This window comes from Polypterus senegalus, chromosome 15 (genome assembly GCF_016835505.1).
Source record: "Polypterus senegalus isolate Bchr_013 chromosome 15, ASM1683550v1, whole genome shotgun sequence".
Taxonomy (NCBI): Eukaryota; Metazoa; Chordata; class Cladistia; order Polypteriformes; family Polypteridae; genus Polypterus; species Polypterus senegalus.
The window spans coordinates 923,554-939,362 of record NC_053168.1 but is presented as its reverse complement, the minus strand read 5'-3'; the positions used below and the strand labels follow the sequence as shown (position 1 = coordinate 939,362).

Sequence of the window (15,809 nt, the reverse complement as noted above, 5' to 3'; positions counted from 1 at the left end):
AAAATCTGATTATGCAAATCCACATATATGCACAAAGAATTACTGTATATATGCATGTTAATGTAAAAATATGCATTTTTAAATATAAAAGGGGTTAGTGAAGAGCTGTATAAGCAGCTATTCTATATGTAGCTATATATGTATATGCACAAGGAAAAAGTGATTTCCTTGCCAATAAGAAAAGAAGGTTAATTCAGCTGTATACCCACTTGGTACACACACACACACACACACACACATAAATGTTCACCATTTTGTGTACCAAAAAATACAAAATACGTTCATTTCAGTAATTGTAAAGGTCCAGTCAAAGGCTATCCTGGCAACATTAGCAGTGAGGCCCAAACTAACCCCGGAAAAGACAGCAGTCCGTTATTGGGGAATAACATATTTGAAAAAGCAAAATCAACACTTTTAAGCATTCAAGAGGTTTACAGTAGCAGATATTTGAGAGCTTCACCATGAAGTCTTTCTTTTGTGCATACGTCTAAGATTATGTACCTGTGTAGTGACATATGGTTTGCATACAAAGTCTCAAATGACCCCGTTTCCAATTTGACCCCTCTTACTTCTCCAGTAAAGGTCAAACAGGTTCACAAACGTCTACACTTTAGACAGCCAGCTCCATAACAATCAAATACCTTTTCTTCTCTCTCAATATTGTTTGATCAAAGTGATTATTTTCTTTTATTTAGCAAGTTTTGTTTTACAGAGTAGCATCACATTAAAAACACTCCTATATGCACTAGCAGTGATGTTAACCAATGTCTGTGTAAGTTATTAGATTTTGTGTCCTCTCTGCTTATTAATATGTGTGATATAGAATACATTTTAATATTCAAATGCTTTCATTTCCTTTCAGTATGGAGTAAATCTGAAGTTGCACTGTAGCTCCATCAGATTTCTCAACACACACGAGTGTTAAAAACTGATCTGCAGACTGTAACTAATCTAGAGATTTATCTATGCCATGCTTGCAAATAATTTTTTAAAAAGTCCACTTACTCAGATTCAACAAGATTCAGTTGTTTAAGTGCTGCTTTCTGACAAAGAACAAAAAGAAAATTTACTATAACAACTAACTAAAAATATTAAAAAAGGGTAATATAAAAGAAAAATAGTTGCAATACAATATTGCTTACCGTTCAAGTATTAGAATTTATATTCTGTTAATTTACATTAGTTCATAATTCTTGAGCAGAAAACAGTTTTGAAAACTACATAAAAAGTGAACTTGAATATATTACTGAATTTACATTGCATTTTACAATTGTGATTATGTACGCTAACAATTGTAATACAATAAAATTGATTTTAGAAAGAAAAAAAGGACAAAAGGTCAAGAGGTAACATGGTACCTTAGCTGCTTTTTCCTCAGCCAGTTCTTTACAAATCTTGGTATTTTGTTCATCTTTATTCGTTTTTTCCTCACTGTGCAGCAAAAACAAATGTGATTAAAGTTAAATATAACCACTTTATAAAACTAATACCCACTGATTTGGCAAAATAACACCACTACTTACCTTACATAACAAAAATAAACATGAATATTAATCAGATTTCTAGTCAATGAGTTGTCAAATCATAATCAGCAGATCACCATTCCATTAGTCCTCTCAGCTACTTCTTTGATTTTAAAGTGTGACATTAAATATGGAACTTTAGTGCAAAGTTGGTCGACTAAATGAGCAAACAAAAAACCAAATTGTGTTCTTTTGTAGTTAAATATGGTGGAGTGTCATCTATCTGAACATTGGGTAATTCTGAGCAGTTTTCAGTACTGTATTCATAGAGAGCTAAAGTTTTGTACAGGTAGCTGTATTCTCGGCTCACTACAGAAAATGCCGTCTTTATTTTTTTTAAATGTCAAAACAAAACATCAAGATGAGTCGATTCACTGCAGTGTTCCTATAGAAGACCAAGTAATATAAAATATACAGCGATATTCTGCTTGTTTAAAGCAACTCCATTCTATTTAACATTGCACTGCATTTCTCATTTCATCAGGGTACACACAAAAAGTCAGCAAGAATCTGAACCTGTGGTCTGTGGAGAAATTAGACTGGGTATATAGAGAGAGAAAGAGAAATAAAATAATATTTGTGATGTGTCTATTGTTGTAAGTGTGTTTAAATATTCATGACCCTTTGGGGAAGGTTCAATGGGAAATGCTGTTCTGCATTACATTAGACTAAAAGTTCAGCTATCTTCCCATTACTTCATAAAAGGTGTCATTTTGCTTGGCTTTTCTCTACATTCATAATGGCTAACACGGTACAACAACCTAGTACTACATTACTTCATCAGAAAGACTACTCTTTAAACAGTAAATACATTACTGATGATATTACTTATACTTGTATTAGAAATATAATGATTAACATAATACGGCATGTCATATATATATATATATATATATATATATATATATATACACGTGACAGAAAAAAAATAAATAAATAAACCATCAATCCATTTCTTTAACCCATTATCCCCTGGTTTAAGCCATGTGCACAACAGAACACCAATTCTAGAACAGAATACTCTAATTATACATCAGAAATAAAAGCATTTTCAGCTAAACATGCTTTCTGTTCCAATAGGGCATTTAGTGTCTACTTGGGTGAAACTGCTCCAAACCAAAAAGGCGTATATTTTACAAAGGAGTATCATTTTATCACCTGCGTATTAACATTCTGTCGACATAAAGCTGCTTGTTTGTGACAGACAACAGAAAAAGTGTGAAGGTGCTGCAGTGTCGTCTGTGGGGAAGTGGAATCAGGGGCTCCGGCAATGAGACATCTAAAACAGCAGTGTAGGAATGTAGCAGTCTCCTACAATGAACTGACATTGTGAGCTAAGTCAGCCGATGACAAATAGTTCATACAATGGCAACCATATCAATAAATGTGATGTTCAGTAAACACAAGCTGCTCAGCACAGTACGGTGGTGCTCGTCACTTTACCTGCTCCCTTTCTGAATGTCACTTCGCTGTTTTTGTGAAGAGTAACTTTGATTAAGCAGATTTTGTTTTTCAAGTTTCATGTTCTCCAATTCACAAAGTTGACACTAAATAAATGAAGAGGAAAAAAAAAAAACTCAATTACCATTTTTATCTGTCTAATAAAATATTACAAAAATTTCTATAGTTGTACGAGATTGTAATGATTATTGTACAATTTTATACAAAACGTGGAGAAGCTTTTTTATATGACCTCCACAAATTCAAAGAAACATTTTTCAGTTAAAGAACCATTTCTTCCCAATTTACTTTACTGTAATGAGACGCCACTTTTAGAAGGATTGCACAGTCATTTTAAGCTATCATAATTGACAGCTATTTTGTATACACCATTTTCAGACTGCAAGCTGTTCTCAGTATTACTTTTAACTTACTATTTGTTTTCTCACTTACAGGGATCAATATAAATTTTAATCCAGGCACTAAACCTCTCCATTTATAAAAGAGCTCAGTTTACTCAAATTAAATAAAATGTCAGCATGAATTTAACAAAAAGATACACACCTTAAGTCTCAGAATTTCATCATTTTTCGCAGAACGCTCTTCATTCAGTTCATTCACAAGCATCTCCAGTGTTGCTACTGATGATCTTAAGCTGTGTAATTCAGCATCCTGAGTCTCCAGTACTCTCGATAAATCGGCGTTTAAGCTCACTGGAGTTTTAGGTGTCTGCATGCCACAAGAGAACTGAATTCATATTTTGTAACACTGAAAACTTTAAACATACTTTGCTTTAACAACAAAAATCCCAAAAAAGGGTGGGGTGTATACAATTTACAACTCCCTCCATTGTATGCGAGAACTAGGGGGGCTTAGCACCCTGCTCACTTCGCTCACCAACCCCGGCCTGTGCTACACGCTAGCCACTTTGCATCTCTGCCGCTTGTGTATGTGGATTTCACTTTCACCAAATAACAAATCTTTTAATTCTTGTGGATAGGCCTCTTCATTGGGAAGAAACACAACTTTTTCCTGATGGCAACACGAAATAGACGATCTACAATTCTTCCGACTTAAAGTTTAAATCCGAACAAGATATTCGGTCTCTTTTCGCTGCTCTGTTATTAAACCGTGTAATAATTTCCATTTGTTTGCGCTAATGCAATCTTTACTATCATTGTTTTGAGACTTTCTAATTCTCTATTACATCTCTAACCTGCTCTGCATGTGTACCGTGCCAACATTGTGGAATTCTTTACAACGTTATACTTTGTCATCTACTCTTTGTCTTTTATTTCCGGCCCCAGGTGTGGTTAAATCTCTTGGCACACTTTCACGTCCCACGAGACTAGACTTTCTCTCTGAAAAAGTCACATCTCGTCCCAGGATTTGTTTTTTTATTATAATAGAGAGATATAGTAATCTGAGATAGTGGAATTGTTTTCTGCCTAACAGACTGCCAATCTTTACCCAGTTTAAGTAGTGTTGTTCAATCCAAAATCCTTAAACAACTTCATTGGTTTTTCATTAATGAGACATCACTGTATATTTAGAAAAATACACAATCCTTTTACAAAATACTTTTGGGTAGAATCCATCTGTAAATATGTAAAGGACAGGTGATGCTATAAACATCTGAAAGTATCCCTCTGTGTAATGTATTGTAGGCCAAGGCTGGTTAAATTGTGCAGATGTGCTACTAATGATGGGATGTCTTCATGAGTCAAACTATATATCAACGTACTGATTCAAGGGGAACTAATTTTTATTAATACTGTCAGCCACCTTGGCCAAACCCATGAAATCTTCACTTTGAAAAATTCATAAAAGCAGTAATCCATTGTAGTCACCGCTACCTAAGATAAAGCAAGGCGATGCTCATTTGTCTCCACTCAAAAGAAGGCGTAGTTTTGAAGGGTTGCACTACTTAGTTCTTTTCTAGGTTTGCAGGCTAACATGGACAGCATCTCTGCATTATTTCCACTATATTTGTCATAATATGCATGTGATTTCTGTGACATACAAATATAATTTGATTTTCAGTGAATGGCTACATAAGTGCACCTGCAAAAAAAACAAAATAGGACACCTAATGAAGGCTATGCATAGCTGAAATGTTGCGTCTCCAGTCTTATTTAATATATTTTACCGTTTTGAAATGACTGCACGAATGTTTTCTTTTTTAGTTTTGACATATGTATATTGTATACAGAACACTCAGTGTTACATTTGCCCATATGCTACTGTAAATTAGAAAATCCTCTAAGGAGTAAACAAGGGGAAAACATCCAAAAAAAAAGCATGCAGTTTACCTAATCACCCACACAGCTAGCAAGGCACTGAAAACTCATGCACAAGACACTGATTAATAATGAGACATAAAATCATTTCATGAAAACATTAAGCTTGCCATATATTTGCTAAAAGGCTTAGGAAGAGATACTTACTAACATGTGCACTTTAAAGGAATGGTTTCCCACCTACCTGTGGAAGGGATGTTGGGATAGCAGGTTGCAGAAGAGATTGCTCCATTGTTTCTGCCAGTTCCTCAGTTTTTTGTTTAAGCTGTTTGTTAAAAGAGCCTTAAATAATTAACATGCAAACATACTACCTGAACAGAACATATTTTACCAAGGCATGATATTTACAATGTTACAAATCAGTTTTCTAGGATGTTGCCTAAAATGAGCAAACAAAACTAGGAGTCACTGCTACATTGTATAAAGCAGGCTAGACACAAGTACTTTATCTCAGTGTTATCAATATGCTTACAAAAACTTTAAAAAGAATTCACAGTAGTGTGAGCATTCTTCTTTTGGCTGCTCCTGTTAGGGGTTGTCACAGAAGATCATCTTCTTCCATATCTTCCTGTCCTCGTCATCTCGCTCTGTCACACCCATCACCTGCATGTCCTCTCTCACCACATCCATAAACCTCGTAGACCTTCCTCTTTTCCTCTTCCCTGGCAGCTCTATCCTTAACATCCTTTTACCAATAAACTCAGCATCTCTCCTCTGCACATCCAAACCCACGTAATCTCGCCTCTCTGACTTTGTCTCCCAACCGTCCCACCTGAGCTGACCCTCTAATGTCCTCATTTCTAATCCTGCCCATCCTCATCACCCCCAATGCCAATCTTAGCATCTTTAACTCTGACACCTCCAGCTCTGTCTCCTGTGCCACCGTCTCCAACCCATAGAACACAGCTGGTCTCACTGCCATCCTGTAGACCTTCCCTGTCACTATTTCTGATATTTGTCTGTCACCAATCACTCCTGACACTCTTCTTCACCCTGCCTGCACTTTCTTCTTCACTTCTCTTCCACAATCCCCATTACTCAGTACTGTTGATCCTAAGTATTTAAACTCATCCACCTTCACCAACTCTACTGCCCTCATCCTCACCATTCCTCTGCCCTCCATCTCATTCACACATGTGTTCTGTCTTGGTGGTCCTACTGGCCTTCATTCCTCTCCTCTCATATATCCACCTCTCCAGAGTCTCCTCATCCTGTAGATCACAATGTCATCAGCAAACATCACAGTCCACGGGGACTCCTGTCTGATCTCGTCTGTCAGCCTGTCCATCACCACTGTCAATAAGAAAGTGCTCAGAGCCGATCCCTGATGTAATCCTACCTCCGTCTCTCCTACCACAGACCTCACCACGGTCACACTCCCCTCGTACATATCCTGTACAACTCTTATGTTCTTCTCTGCCACTCCCGACGTCCTCATACAATACCACAGCTCCTCTCAGTCACCGTCATTTGCTTTCTCAGGTCCACAAAGACACAATGAAACTCCTTCTGGTCTTCTCTCTGAACTTCTCCATCAACATCCTCAGAGCAAACATCTCATCTGTGGTGCTCTTTCTTGGCATGAAACCATCCTGCTGCTCACTGATCATCACCTCACTTCTTATCTGACCTTCCACTACTCTTTCCCATAACTTCATGCTGCGGCTCATCAATTTTATCCCCTGTAGTTACTGCAGTCCTGCACATTCCCCTTATTCTTAAATATCAGCCCATCAGTACACTTCTTTTCCACTCCTCCTCATCCTCTCACTTTCCAAGATTCCATTAAACAATCCTGTTAAAAACTTCACTGCCATCTCTCCTAAACACCTCCATGCTTCCACAGGTATGTCATCTGGACCAATGGACTTTCCATTTTTCATCTTCTTCATCACTGTCCTTACTTCCTCCTTGCTAATACGTTGCACTTCCTGATTTACTATCTCTACATCATCCAACCTCTTCTCTCTCTCGTTCTCTTCATTTATCAGCCTCTCACAGTACTCTTTCCATGTGCTCAGCACACTCTACTCTCTCGTGAGTACGTTTCCATCTTTATTATTTATTTATCACCATAACCTGCTGCTCATCTTTCCCAGTGCGGCCCCTCTCTGTAGCCCACCGGTCCCTTTTTCCCTCCTTAGTGTCCAACCTCTCATACAACTCATCATACATCTTCTTTAGCCTTCGCCACCTCTCTCGTCACCTTGCGCCTTATCTCCTTGTACTCTTGTCTACTTTCTGCATCTCTCTGACTATCCCACTTCTTCTTTGCCATCCTCTTCCTCTGTATACTCTCGTGTACTTCCTCATTCCACCACCTGGTTTCCTTTTCCTCCTTCCTCTCTCCAGATGTCACGCTAAGCACCCTTCTTGCTGTCACCCTTACTACATCTGCTGTAGTTGCCCAGCTGTCTGGTGACTCTTCACTGCCACCCAGTGCCAGTCTCACCTTCTCCCTAAACTCAACCTTGCAATCTTCCAACATTTTATCCTTGTCTCTGCCCTCACTCTCTTCCTCTTCTTGATCTCCAACGTCATCCTACAGACCACCATCCTATGCTGCTTAACTACACTTTCCCCTGCCACCACTTTGCAGTCTTCAATCTCCTTCAGATTGACTCTTCTGCATAGGATGTCATCTACCTGTGTGCAACTTCCTCCACTCTTGTACGTAACCCTATGTTCTTCTCTCCTCTTAAAATACGTATTCACCACAGCCATGTCCATCCTTATGGCAAAATCCACCGTCCTCTGACCTTCTTCATTCCTCTTCTTGACACCATACCTACCCATCACCTCCTCATCTCCTCTGTTCCCTTCACCAACATGTCAATTGAAATCCCCTCTAATAACCACTTTCTGTTCATCACTTCATCCATCTCACTCCAAAAATATGCTGTCTCACCCATTGTATACCCAACGTGCGGGGCATATGCACTAACAGCATTCATCATCACACCTCCAATGTCCAGCTACATCATCATCACTCTGCCTGACACTCTTTTCACCTCCAAAACACTCTTTGACATGCTGTTCCTTCAGAATAACTCCTACTCCATTTCTCCTCCCATCCACACCATGATAGATCAATTTGAATCCACCTCTGATCCACCAGACCTTACTCCCCCCTTCCATTTAGTCTCTTCACACATACAATATATCAACCTTCCTTCTCTCCATCATATCTGCTAACTCTCTCCCCTTACCAGTCACACTGCCAACATTCAAAGTTCCTACCCGCAGTTCCTCCTCTCCTCCTGCCTCCAGACACGTCTCCCCCCACTACTTCTCCTTCGGTCAACAGTAGCCCAATTTCCGCCAGCACCCTGTTGGTGGTCGTGGTTAACCTGGGGCTCGACTGATCCAGCATTGAAATTTGTATTATTGTCCATAAACACACACAATATCAAGTATTGTTAAAAGTGAACAACTGCTGAATTGTCCACAGCTTTGCTTACATCATCTATAGTAATATTAAAAGATGCTCTTCATCTTAAAAGTGAAACTGTATTGTACTGTTATACAGTCATACGAGCCACACATACGTACAACAAACGAGCCTTTCCCACACCAATTAACTGTGCAATCAGTAGCTTGTATGCAGAAAACATTACTTAAAGCATGTTTATTGGGGCCAATTGGTCAAATGTGTTGTGTCATTCTGAGTGAAAATGAGCAAAATTAAATATTTGACTAATTAGGCAATGTAAGCATATCAAGAACAGCTTTCATTTTCACACTTAATACTGTCACACATCCAATGAAAATGTGTTCCCCCCACACTGCACAAAAGGCAGTGCCGAGGCTGGAAACAGACATGTGACACAGGGGGCAGAAAGAGGCTGACGCTGACGCTTATAACGTGGATCAGGCCAGCTAATTTGATTTCACTGAATGGCTACATAACAAAATAGGACACCTAATGAAGGCCACATACTGTATAACTGAAGTGCTGTCACTCAGCTAACAACTGGTGGTGAAGAGAAGATCATGGAAACACAAACTGTCTTGTACTTTACCATTTATGGGGTATGACAGGCAAAATATAATTTTTCTGCTTAGATGGATGTGACAAAAATCAAGGTCAAAAACACACAAGTAAAAGTCAGTAAGAATTAAATGAACTAAGCCCAATATGTAACCTAAATCAGACTAAAACATGCTAAATTTGTTGTCGTAAATCACTAAAAACACAACATCACCATGAAAGGTATTTGATTGTAACCAGAATCTCAGATAATCTGAAAGTGAACAAAGCCAACCTTTATACAGATGTCCCAATGATAGACACACCTGTCCTCAATGTTGTGACATCAATCTTGGCAACAGTAATCAAGAGAACCACAAAATGGCAGCGCAAATAAATACATCATCCTCTTTAATAAAAGCCTTGCGTGCGTCCAGGTGTCTGTGTGTGTGAGTGTGTCTTCTGGTGAAGTGCGCATGCGCGGGGCCACACGGCACGTGTTCAGTCTCTTCCTGTGCATTCCCTGTGTGTGCAGAGAGAGACAGACAGACGCAGACAGGCCCGCGACAGAAAGACAAGCTCACGCACACACACACACACGCACACACACACACGCGTGCATTGTTGCAATGTTACTTTTCTTGGTTGTTTATTAAATTACAGATTTTTCAAATGTTCATTTTCTCCCTGTGTTTAAAACTCATTAAAAAAAGTGTTTTTAGCGAGCGGGTCGTAAGGCTGTAGCGCAAACTCTTGCAGTGTTAGTTTTCTCTGTTGTTCAAGGTTTTCTTAGTTTTATTCAATGTTTTTACATTTAGTTTACTATTTACATACAGTCCTATGGTGGAAATTACTTCGGTTCACGACCAAATCGGGTTACAATCAGAGTTTTGGAACGAATTATGGTCGTGAGCTGAGGTTCCACTGTATTACTGTCAGACAAAATTACAGGCATTTTATGGAAATACAAACCAGTATAACTGAGAGAGAAAATTAAAGGCACACAATCCAGTGACGCATATTACAGCCACATTCAAGGTCCCTTGCCATTTAATATAGACTGTTCATACAAATGTTCATGCACTACTGTTCTAGCGCCTGTTCTTGTAACAGGTTTAATGTCTAATAAATAAATAAATAAAATAAATAAAATGAGGAGGAATGCAAAAAATAATCCACCTGTTCAAATAGAAACTGAAAGTATAAACTAAAGTTACATTTCAAATCCTTGTCATTAAAAGAACCTAAAAGAAAATAAAATGGGAAAAGAAAAATAATCAAAGTAGATATTTTAGGGCAGAATCCCCTTTGACACAAATGTGACGATGTTGTGCATAAAGATGCTCCACAGTACTTCATATATACAATTAACTGTTGTTAAGCAAACTTTAGCAAATGTGGTTGTAAGTTTGTCAAATGTTCCTAAAGTGTCCGTGTAGGGCCGTTTAGCAGTCACTACCAGGTTATATTCAGAGCCACTTGCATATTCTCTCTCTTGCTGAACTGCCTCATTTCTTTAGCCAGCACCATATATAAATGTGATTCACAAATCACGATTCATTTTAGAGCTTTTAATGGAACTTTAGAATGTTATCGATATGCTCTCTAAATGGTTTTCATGCCAAAGGCAGTATAACTGGCAAAGGGGGACACTGCAATCATATAACATGCAAAAATGAAAGAACACTTTTTAGCATTTAATAAACACGAGTCAGATCATATTCCAAACCATAACCATATTTGCATAGTAAAACATTCTATGCAAATACAGTTACGTAAACACTGCCGAGATACACGGATGCAGACACAAAATTTCAAGACAAGGACAGATCCAGTCAGGCAGTCTGGTGTCATACACTGGGGCTCAGAATCTGGCAGACTGAATACGTCTGAAGATATTAGAAACACAAACAAACTGATCATTTCCAGTGGGTGGGCAGAGCAGAGCAGAGTTAAGCTAGGGGTACCATCTCACATGGGGGTATGAGCAGCCAGCCACACTCGCGGTGTAAATTTTTAACTTGCGAAGGAAGCACGGAAACCCAAACAAGAATGTCAGGGCAGCAAGTCGTACAGCAAGACACTCAACAGTCTGGAAACATTTGTGTTGAACCCACTTTGAGTCTGGGCAAACAAATCTTCTGTATTCAGTGGTCTGGAATTTATTTTAGATTTCAGTATTATGAATGGATATACTGTTGAAATTAAAAAGACATTTCATCAGTCCAATCAATATATTTTCTTAGCTCACTCTTTTCTCTTGATAAAATTGACTGTAAAATTATTTCAATAATTTAAATGTAAATACGCATTGGGATGAAGATTCTTTATGGGCAACATGAACGCAGGAGAGAGACACTGTCAGAGGGGACAGAGCAATCCTGAGAAGCTGTGCATGTGAGACAGAGAGACATGATTAAGCACTTCCAGAGCAGCACTCTTGAGACCAACTCCTCTGTTAAAGTCTATTGACCTGGATATGTGGCAGCCAACAAGTCTTAGGATTTAGAATATTAGAACACTCTAGATGAGAACAGGCCATTCAGCCCAACAAAGCTCACCAGTCCTTGCCTCTTAATTCTTCTTAAAAAAAAAACAAAAAAAAAAACAAACAACAAGTCAAGTTTTGAAAGTCTTACTGTCCACCACACTACTTGGTCGCTTATTCCAAGTGTCTGTGGTTCTCAGTGTAAAGAAAAACTTCCTAATGTTTGGGTGACATTTACCTTTAACAGGTTTCCAACTGTGTCCCCGTGTTCTTGGTGAACTTATTTTAAAATACAAGTTTCGATCCACTGGACTAATTCCCTTCATAATTTTAAACACTTCACTCAGGTCACCTCTTAATCTTCTTTTGTTTAAACTCTAAAGGCTCAGCTCTTTGAATCTTTCCTCGTAACTCATCCCCTGTAGCCCTGAATCAGCCTAGTTGCTCTTCTCTGGACTTTTTCTTGTGCTGTTATGTCCTTTTTGTAGCCTGGAGACCAAAACTGCACACAGTACTCAAGATGAGGCCTCACCAGTGCATTATAAAGCTTTGAGCAGAACCTCCTGTGACTTGTACTCCACACATCAAGGCGCTATATAACCTGACACTCTGTGAGCCTTCTTAATGGCCTCCGAACACTGTCTGGAAGTCGATAGCTTAGAGTCCACTAGGACTCCTAAATCCTTCTCATAAGGTGTACTCTCGATTTTCAGACCCCCATTGTGTATTCAAACCTAACATTTTTACTTCCAATGTGTAATACTTTACATTTACTGACATTAAATTTCACCTGCCACAAATCTGCCCAAGTCTGTCTGCTGTCCAAGTCCTTCTGTGATGATTTAACGGATTCCAAACTGTAAATCCACCTTACTTATATTCCTATCCAAATCATTTATATTTATTTAAAACAGCAGCAGCCCCCAGCACTGCCCCCTGCTGGTCACCAATCTTAGCAGCCAGTTCTGATGAGGTTCCTCGCACCATCACCCTCTGCTTCCTGTGTCTGAGCCAATTCTGCACCCATCTACACTCCACACCCTGAACTCCCAGTTCTTTTAATTTGATTCCCACCCTCTCATGTGGCACCTCATCAAATGTTTTCTGAAAGTCCACATCAATAATCTCATCTGCTCCACTTTGTTGGAATTCTATGAGGAGGAACAAAAGGATACGATCAAACACGACCTCCCTCTTCTGACCCCACGCTGACTGTTCCTCATAACTCCTGTCCTTGCCAGGTGTTGCTCAATCTTATCCTTACTAATTCCTTCCATTAATTTTCCTGTGATGTTTCATGTTAAGCTTACTGGCCTATAGTTGCTCTAATCTGCCTTGTCACCCTTTTTATATAATGGGATAATATTTGCCATTTTCCAGTCCTTTGGAATTTTCCCACTGTGCAGTGACTTCCTAAAAATGTGTGCATAGGGTTTCTATCTGAACTCAGTGGCCTCCTTAAGAACGTGAGGGTAAATCTTATCTGGCCTGGTGATTTGTTTGATTTCATCTTATTTAATCTGAGCAGCTCTTCTCTCTCTACAATTTCCAAATCCCTCAGTACCTTCTTAGTAGTCCCTGTTACTGCTGGGAGATTATCTGCTTCCTCACTTGTGAAGACCTCAGAATTATTTTTTTGTATTTTTTAATCCCCTTTACTATTCCTGATGCACTTCACCTCCTCCTCGTCTGTTCTTTTACTATTTAAAGAATCTCTTGGGGTTGTCTCTCGCCTTTTCTGCTCTATTCCTCTCCAACTGTCTTTTAGCCTCCCTGATATCCTTCTTAATGGTTGCTCTCATGTTCTGATATGCCTTTCAATTCATTCTGGAGTTATTAGTCTTGTTTGCCTTATAAAGCAGTTTTTTTTCTTTTGTAGCTTCTGTAACTTTTTTTTTTAACCCACTGTGGAATTTTTTAAATATTTCCTATTAATTCCAAATTTAGGTCTGTACCTGTCCTGCATTACATGTAAATGTTTTTAAACCTGTTCCACTTCTCCTTGACTGTCTCCATACTTAAAAGCTTATCCCAGTGTATCCTCAGACTTTGCCGCATCTGCTCAAAAGTTTCCCTACCAAAGTTCAACCTAATAACTTTAGTCTTTGCATCCTCACTCTTACAAAATACTGAGAATTGTATTATGTTATGTTCTCTTGACCATAATAATATCTTGGCTTGGATAGGCTTGTGGAGTTGGGGAAAGCGAGTCTAGACTTGTCTCTGACCATACAGGATTGGTTTTTCCTGCCGTGCACTCTGCCAGCACAGTGATGCCTTTGGCACCACCTCACACAGATCATTTGAGACAAATGGAAGGAGCTGTGGAAGACTGGTATTGGCGGTGGCAGCAGCGTCAGAGGGCAGACAAAGAAGGAGACAATAAACCTCACTTGAGGGAGAGACACTGCACTTCACAATGCATTAGGCTAACAATACCAGGGACGATAAAATAGCAGTTGAATAATGCTATTAAAAATAAATTAAAAAAGATCAAAAGATATATGAACATCAACTACTCAACACCAAAAGCAAAGTGCAAATATTCAAAAAAAATTCAAATTTTGTTAATTTCTAAATTGTATTATAAATAGTTAACATGATTTGTAATAATAAGGACTACTCCGAAATAAAAGAATGTGCAAATTCGTAACGCTTTAAACTCATTCTAAACTGAACAGGAATTGCAACACAGGAAGTCAATATACATGCGACATTTCCAGGTTTGTGTTAAATAGGTGCAAATTCATAAACATCTAAAAAATAAAATGGCTGCAATTTAGAATATCAAAAATACTGATACGGACGCCAGAATAATACATATCACCTACTGTCTATTTTAAAGTGCTTTTGGCAAAGAAACCAATGCAATATAACTTGGAAAACCAAGTCTTAAACTCAAATAAAAATGAGTTTGTGCGGACGCCTCACCTGCTGTTCAAGGTTTGCAACGGTGGACTGATTAGCTGCGGCTTCTTTGAGTGCGGCCTGCAGAACGGCTTCCTGTCTGCCGAGGGTCTCTGTGAGCTTCCCGATCTCCTCAGTGGCATGCGTCAAATCATCTTGCAACAGCTCTTTCTGGAATCATTTAAAAAGAATTTGGCCAACAAGGAAAAACATTAATATATATATAAAAAAAACAAACATTTAATAGCCAGTCACAGAAAACATATTGGTGAACAGGAAAGGATTATTTGGAATATAAAATATTTTAAACATAGTATGGGTAGCTTGGAGCAGTAATTAGAAATTTACCAATTTTTAATATGTGCTTTTACAACTGCCATCATCAGAATTCAAGGAAGACAACAACAAGGTCTCCTTCATTTGCCTGGAGTTGATTCAAATAAGAACAAGAAATATTTGATGATCATCATCTTCCTTTTCTACATTCTTTTTACGCTACAATGGGTGCCTTTGCTAATTATCCTGCCTTTTAAGACAAAAATATATCTATATATAAAAACACTTTTTAAAAACCACACTTAAGCTAAAAAGTGTACTAAAAAGTAAAAAAAAATAAGTCATACATCACTTGTAAAATAAAAGGTGGGCGCTTTTGCTAAGATTTTAAGAAGTGTTTTTTGAATGTTGATAGATAAGCACCCACCTTTTATTTTACAAGTGATGAATGACTTATTTTTTTTACTTTTTAGTACACTTTTTAACTTAATACAAGCGTGGTTTTTATAAAGTATTATATATATATATATATATATTATTTTCAACTTGTTAGTCTTGGGTTTGTTTTAGTATACTTGTGCAATTAATATTTTAATACTTCCTTTAATATTTCTATCCATTACTAGCGCCATCTATTGGTGAAATCTTTAACTATTCTTCATATGAAAATTTCATTTCTTAATTGATATGGATTAATTGATCAATTAGCGAAACTGATTATTGATTCATGTATTGTCATCAGAAGTGAGTAAGCGTGCAAAATTTCAAGTCATTTGGACAATAGGAAGTGGGTTAAATATCTATTAAAAGATGTATACCAGCCAACAAACAGGTGAAGTTAAAATAAGCGTGGTAATAAAAAGGTGAAGTAACAGTTTGAATATTGCTTAACATGAATTCAAACA

At 38.1% G+C, this 15,809-nt stretch overlaps 1 protein-coding gene across 3 annotated transcripts in view; it reads right to left on the bottom strand.

Annotated features, from left to right (window-relative positions):
• kif15 (kinesin family member 15) overlaps positions 1-15,809 on the bottom strand; it is a 67,826-nt gene that overhangs the window by 5,819 nt on the left and 46,198 nt on the right. For all 3 annotated transcript variants that reach the window (XM_039736175.1, XM_039736176.1, XM_039736177.1), the window contains 6 exons: positions 14,653-14,799; positions 5,448-5,528; positions 3,528-3,692; positions 2,967-3,070; positions 1,359-1,431; positions 1,006-1,043 (listed from right to left, as the gene is read on the bottom strand). In XM_039736175.1, coding sequence (XP_039592109.1) covers positions 1,006-1,043; positions 1,359-1,431; positions 2,967-3,070; positions 3,528-3,692; positions 5,448-5,528; positions 14,653-14,799 — 608 coding nt within the window. The remainder of the gene's footprint in view (positions 1-1,005; positions 1,044-1,358; positions 1,432-2,966; positions 3,071-3,527; positions 3,693-5,447; positions 5,529-14,652; positions 14,800-15,809) is intronic.